This window comes from Nerophis ophidion, linkage group LG29 (assembly GCF_033978795.1).
Source record: "Nerophis ophidion isolate RoL-2023_Sa linkage group LG29, RoL_Noph_v1.0, whole genome shotgun sequence".
In the NCBI taxonomy this organism is placed as follows: Eukaryota; Metazoa; Chordata; class Actinopteri; order Syngnathiformes; family Syngnathidae; genus Nerophis; species Nerophis ophidion.
Window position 1 is genome coordinate 654247 of NC_084639.1, and position 7500 is coordinate 661746.

Sequence of the window (7500 nt, forward strand, 5' to 3'; positions counted from 1 at the left end):
CGAGTGGGAGTGGCTTAGGGGGGTGGATCTGAGTGCTGGTTGGTACTGCGGCTGGTAGGTGTAGCTGGTGGCGCCCAGGGGCAAGGGCGACTGCCGGGCAAAACCCAGCGGGCTGTGTCTCTGGATGGAGAATTTTGGGGTGTGGCTGCGGAACTGCTTGTAGTGCTGAATGATGTCGGCATCGGACGGAGCGATGCTGCTGGCGTTGTCGATGTCGTAGTGCTCGATGTCGGCCTCGTGACCATTACAGGGGGCGCAGGGGGCACTGGGGATGGCCTCGTTGTTGTGAGGGATGTCGGATTCATCGTATATCAGGTAAGGGTTCTCCCTCTCAATGATGTCCGGCTTTGGATTCCCTTCCGGTTGCTTGCGCACCGTCATGTCGTCTCCGTAAGGCGGGATGTTGTCCGGGTCATCGAAGGCCACATTTTCGCTGCCTTTCTTCTTCTTTTTCTTCTTCTCCTTGGGTTTCTTCTCCTTGGGCTCCTTCGGCACTTTGGTCTTGTTGCGGCCCTTGCAGTGGTTGCACAGGATCAGAGCGAGCACCACCAAGGCCAGCACGCTGGCACAGCTCCCCACGATGGCGGGCACTGCCCAAATAGGCAGAACCATGGCCTCCGTCACGGGGTTTGGACTGCAGGTGAAGCCGCCGTTGTTGGCCATCCTGCAGGTGGTTCCTTGCGGGCACTGCACACCCAAGCACGCCACCAGGGTCTCGCAGGTCTTGCCGGTGTAGAACTCGGAGCAGGCGCAGGAGTAACCGGAATGGGGCTGGGGCACGCAGCTCCCATGGTTCTGACAGGGGTCGGAGGCGCAGTCGCCCGGCGGCACGCACTGGTAGGCGTACCACTGGTTGATGCACATCAGGCCGTCCCAGCAGGGGCCGCTCCCGCACAGGTCGGGACCCCTGCAGCCCGTCTTCACCGACGGACTTGTCCGCGTCACGGTGACAAGATTGTGTTCTCCGGCGAAAGGCAGGTTATGGTTGTTGTATTTCACGAAGGCCACGCAGCCGTCGAAACCTGCACGCACAAAACAAACCATCAGGCGCTCGCCGGGGATTTAGGAGCCGGGAAGACGACTGGGAAGAAACACAAAACTAGGACGGCTTCTTTGAAAGATGTCGGCGTGAAAAACCCCAACATTTGTTCAAAGAGTGGAAGTTCACAGCTTTTAAATCTCACACGTGTCAGAAAGGAGAAACAAAGCAGATGGAAGACAAGGAAATAATCAGCAAGGTTTTATTTCTTTTCAGTCGCAACAACTTCACACTCCTTAGTGTACTCAACAACAACTTCACACTCCTTAGTGTACTCATCAACAACTTCACCTTCCATAGTGTACTCATCAACAACTTCACACTCCTTAGTGTACTCAACAACAACTTCACACTCCTTAGTGTACTCATCAACAACTTCACCTTCCATAGTGTACTCATCAACAACTTCACACTCCTTAGTGTACTCAACAACAACTTCACACTCCATAGTGTACTCATCAACAACTTCACCTTCCATAGTGTACTCATCAACAACTTCACACTCCTTAGTGTACTCATCAACAACTTCACCTTCCATAGTGTACTCATCAACAACTTCACACTCCTTAGTGTACTCATCAACAACTTCACACTCCATAGTGTACTCATCAACAACTTCACACTCCATAGTGTACTCATCAACAACTTCACACTCCTTAGTGTACTCAACAACAACTTCACCTTCCTTAGTGTACTCATCAACAACTTCACACTCCTTAGTGTACTCATCAACAACTTCGCACTCCATAGTGTACTCATCAACAACTTCACACTCCTTAGTGTACTCATCAACAACTTCACCTTCCATAGTGTACTCATCAACAACTTCACACTCCATAGTGTACTCATCAACAACTTCACCTTCCATAGTGTACTCATCAACAACTTCACACTCCTTAGTGTACTCATCAACAACTTCACACTCCATAGTGTACTCATCAACAACTTCACACTCCTTAGTGTACTCATCAACAACTTCACACTCCATGGTGTACTCATCAACAACTTCACCTTCCATAGTGTACTCATCAACAACTTCACCTTCCATAGTGTACTCAACAACTTCACCTTCCATAGTGTACTCATCAACAACTTCACCTTCCATAGTGTACTCATCAACAACTTCACACTCCTTAGTGTACTCATCAACAACTTCACACTCCATAGTGTACTCATCAACAACTTCACACTCCATAGTGTACTCATCAACAACTTCACACTCCTTAGTGTACTCAACAACAACTTCACCTTCCTTAGTGTACTCATCAACAACTTCACACTCCTTAGTGTACTCATCAACAACTTCACACTCCATAGTGTACTCATCAACAACTTCACACTCCTTAGTGTACTCATCAACAACTTCACCTTCCATAGTGTACTCATCAACAACTTCACACTCCATAGTGTACTCATCAACAACTTCACCTTCCATAGTGTACTCATCAACAACTTCACACTCCTTAGTGTACTCATCAACAACTTCACACTCCATAGTGTACTCATCAACAACTTCACACTCCTTAGTGTACTCATCAACAACTTCACACTCCATAGTGTACTCATCAACAACTTCACCTTCCATAGTGTACTCATCAACAACTTCACCTTCCATAGTGTACTCAACAACTTCACCTTCCATAGTGTACTCATCAACAACTTCACCTTCCATAGTGTACTCAACAACTTCACCTTCCATAGTGTACTCATCAACAACTTCACCTTCCATAGTGTACTCAACAACTTCACCTTCCATAGTGTACTCATCAACAACTTCACCTTCCATAGTGTACTCATCAACAACTTCACACTCCATAGTGTACTCATCAACAACTTCACACTCCTTAGTGTACTCAACAACTTCACACTCCATCGTGTACTCATCAACAACTTCACACTCCTTAGTGTACTCATCAACAACTTCACACTCCTTAGTGTACTCATCAACAACTTCACCTTCCTTAGTGTACTCATCAACAACTTCACCTTCCATAGTGTACTCATCAACAACTTCACCTTCCTTAGTGTACTCATCAACAACTTCACCTTCCATAGTGTACTCATCAACAACTTCACCTTACTTAGTGTACTCAACAACTTCACCTTCCATAGTGTACTCATCAACAACTTCACCTTCCATAGTGTACTCATCAACAACTTCACACTCCATAGTGTACTCATCAACAACTTCACACTCCTTAGTGTACTCATCAACAACTTCACACTCCATAGTGTACTCATCAACAACTTCACACTCCTTAGTGTACTCATCAACAACTTCACACTCCTTAGTGTACTCATCAACAACTTCACCTTCCTTAGTGTACTCATCAACAACTTCACCTTCCATAGTGTACTCATCAACAACTTCACCTTCCTTAGTGTACTCATCAACAACTTCACCTTCCATAGTGTACTCATCAACAACTTCACCTTACTTAGTGTACTCAACAACTTCACCTTCCATAGTGTACTCATCAACAACTTCACCTTCCATAGTGTACTCATCAACAACTTCACACTCCATAGTGTACTCATCAACAACTTCACACTCCTTAGTGTACTCATCAACAACTTCACACTCCATAGTGTACTCATCAACAACTTCACACTCCTTAGTGTACTCATCAACAACTTCACACTCCTTAGTGTACTCATCAACAACTTCACCTTCCTTAGTGTACTCATCAACAACTTCACCTTCCATAGTGTACTCATCAACAACTTCACCTTCCTTAGTGTACTCATCAACAACTTCACCTTCCATAGTGTACTCATCAACAACTTCACCTTCCATAGTGTACTCATCAACAACTTCACCTTCCATAGTGTACTCATCAACAACTTCACACTCCTTAGTGTACTCATCAACAACTTCACACTCCTTAGTGTACTCATCAACAACTTCACCTTCCATAGTGTACTCATCAACAACTTCACACTCCTTAGTGTACTCAACAACAACTTCACACTCCTTAGTGTACTCATCAACAACTTCACCTTCCATAGTGTACTCATCAACAACTTCACACTCCTTAGTGTACTCAACAACAACTTCACACTCCATAGTGTACTCATCAACAACTTCACCTTCCATAGTGTACTCATCAACAACTTCACACTCCTTAGTGTACTCATCAACAACTTCACCTTCCATAGTGTACTCATCAACAACTTCACACTCCTTAGTGTACTCATCAACAACTTCACACTCCATAGTGTACTCATCAACAACTTCACACTCCATAGTGTACTCATCAACAACTTCACACTCCTTAGTGTACTCAACAACAACTTCACCTTCCTTAGTGTACTCATCAACAACTTCACACTCCTTAGTGTACTCATCAACAACTTCGCACTCCATAGTGTACTCATCAACAACTTCACACTCCTTAGTGTACTCATCAACAACTTCACCTTCCATAGTGTACTCATCAACAACTTCACACTCCATAGTGTACTCATCAACAACTTCACCTTCCATAGTGTACTCATCAACAACTTCACACTCCTTAGTGTACTCATCAACAACTTCACACTCCATAGTGTACTCATCAACAACTTCACACTCCTTAGTGTACTCATCAACAACTTCACACTCCATGGTGTACTCATCAACAACTTCACCTTCCATAGTGTACTCATCAACAACTTCACCTTCCATAGTGTACTCAACAACTTCACCTTCCATAGTGTACTCATCAACAACTTCACCTTCCATAGTGTACTCATCAACAACTTCACACTCCTTAGTGTACTCATCAACAACTTCACACTCCATAGTGTACTCATCAACAACTTCACACTCCATAGTGTACTCATCAACAACTTCACACTCCTTAGTGTACTCAACAACAACTTCACCTTCCTTAGTGTACTCATCAACAACTTCACACTCCTTAGTGTACTCATCAACAACTTCACACTCCATAGTGTACTCATCAACAACTTCACACTCCTTAGTGTACTCATCAACAACTTCACCTTCCATAGTGTACTCATCAACAACTTCACACTCCATAGTGTACTCATCAACAACTTCACCTTCCATAGTGTACTCATCAACAACTTCACACTCCTTAGTGTACTCATCAACAACTTCACACTCCATAGTGTACTCATCAACAACTTCACACTCCTTAGTGTACTCATCAACAACTTCACACTCCATAGTGTACTCATCAACAACTTCACCTTCCATAGTGTACTCATCAACAACTTCACCTTCCATAGTGTACTCAACAACTTCACCTTCCATAGTGTACTCATCAACAACTTCACCTTCCATAGTGTACTCAACAACTTCACCTTCCATAGTGTACTCATCAACAACTTCACCTTCCATAGTGTACTCAACAACTTCACCTTCCATAGTGTACTCATCAACAACTTCACCTTCCATAGTGTACTCATCAACAACTTCACACTCCATAGTGTACTCATCAACAACTTCACACTCCTTAGTGTACTCAACAACTTCACACTCCATCGTGTACTCATCAACAACTTCACACTCCTTAGTGTACTCATCAACAACTTCACACTCCTTAGTGTACTCATCAACAACTTCACCTTCCTTAGTGTACTCATCAACAACTTCACCTTCCATAGTGTACTCATCAACAACTTCACCTTCCTTAGTGTACTCATCAACAACTTCACCTTCCATAGTGTACTCATCAACAACTTCACCTTACTTAGTGTACTCAACAACTTCACCTTCCATAGTGTACTCATCAACAACTTCACCTTCCATAGTGTACTCATCAACAACTTCACACTCCATAGTGTACTCATCAACAACTTCACACTCCTTAGTGTACTCATCAACAACTTCACACTCCATAGTGTACTCATCAACAACTTCACACTCCTTAGTGTACTCATCAACAACTTCACACTCCTTAGTGTACTCATCAACAACTTCACCTTCCTTAGTGTACTCATCAACAACTTCACCTTCCATAGTGTACTCATCAACAACTTCACCTTCCTTAGTGTACTCATCAACAACTTCACCTTCCATAGTGTACTCATCAACAACTTCACCTTACTTAGTGTACTCAACAACTTCACCTTCCATAGTGTACTCATCAACAACTTCACCTTCCATAGTGTACTCATCAACAACTTCACACTCCATAGTGTACTCATCAACAACTTCACACTCCTTAGTGTACTCATCAACAACTTCACACTCCATAGTGTACTCATCAACAACTTCACACTCCTTAGTGTACTCATCAACAACTTCACACTCCTTAGTGTACTCATCAACAACTTCACCTTCCTTAGTGTACTCATCAACAACTTCACCTTCCATAGTGTACTCATCAACAACTTCACCTTCCTTAGTGTACTCATCAACAACTTCACCTTCCATAGTGTACTCATCAACAACTTCACCTTCCATAGTGTACTCATCAACAACTTCACCTTCCATAGTGTACTCATCAACAACTTCACACTCCTTAGTGTACTCATCAACAACTTCACACTCCTTAGTGTACTCATCAACAACTTCACCTTCCATAGTGTACTCATCAACAACTTCACACTCCTTAGTGTACTCAACAACAACTTCACACTCCTTAGTGTACTCATCAACAACTTCACCTTCCATAGTGTACTCATCAACAACTTCACACTCCTTAGTGTACTCAACAACAACTTCACACTCCATAGTGTACTCATCAACAACTTCACCTTCCATAGTGTACTCATCAACAACTTCACACTCCTTAGTGTACTCATCAACAACTTCACCTTCCATAGTGTACTCATCAACAACTTCACACTCCTTAGTGTACTCATCAACAACTTCACACTCCATAGTGTACTCATCAACAACTTCACACTCCATAGTGTACTCATCAACAACTTCACACTCCTTAGTGTACTCAACAACAACTTCACCTTCCTTAGTGTACTCATCAACAACTTCACACTCCTTAGTGTACTCATCAACAACTTCGCACTCCATAGTGTACTCATCAACAACTTCACACTCCTTAGTGTACTCATCAACAACTTCACCTTCCATAGTGTACTCATCAACAACTTCACACTCCATAGTGTACTCATCAACAACTTCACCTTCCATAGTGTACTCATCAACAACTTCACACTCCTTAGTGTACTCATCAACAACTTCACACTCCATAGTGTACTCATCAACAACTTCACACTCCTTAGTGTACTCATCAACAACTTCACACTCCATGGTGTACTCATCAACAACTTCACCTTCCATAGTGTACTCATCAACAACTTCACCTTCCATAGTGTACTCAACAACTTCACCTTCCATAGTGTACTCATCAACAACTTCACCTTCCATAGTGTACTCATCAACAACTTCACACTCCTTAGTGTACTCATCAACAACTTCACACTCCATAGTGTACTCATCAACAACTTCACACTCCATAGTGTACTCATCAACAACTTCACACTCC

The 7500-nt window shown here is 43.1% G+C and overlaps 1 protein-coding gene and 1 long non-coding RNA gene across 2 annotated transcripts in view; one reads left to right on the plus strand and one right to left on the minus strand.

The window, feature by feature from the left end:
• The window catches only part of LOC133546103 (uncharacterized), a 109018-nt gene that overhangs the window by 79563 nt on the left and 21955 nt on the right, over positions 1 to 7500 (plus strand). The gene's annotated exons all lie outside the window — the stretch shown is intronic.
• The window catches only part of fat4 (FAT atypical cadherin 4), a 273279-nt gene that overhangs the window by 1451 nt on the left and 264328 nt on the right, over positions 1 to 7500 (minus strand). Inside the window, exon 17 of the mRNA XM_061891946.1 lies at positions 1 to 1022. This exon is cut by the window's left edge and continues 1451 nt beyond it. Within this exon, the coding sequence (XP_061747930.1) occupies positions 1 to 1022 (1022 nt within the window). The remainder of the gene's footprint in view (positions 1023 to 7500) is intronic.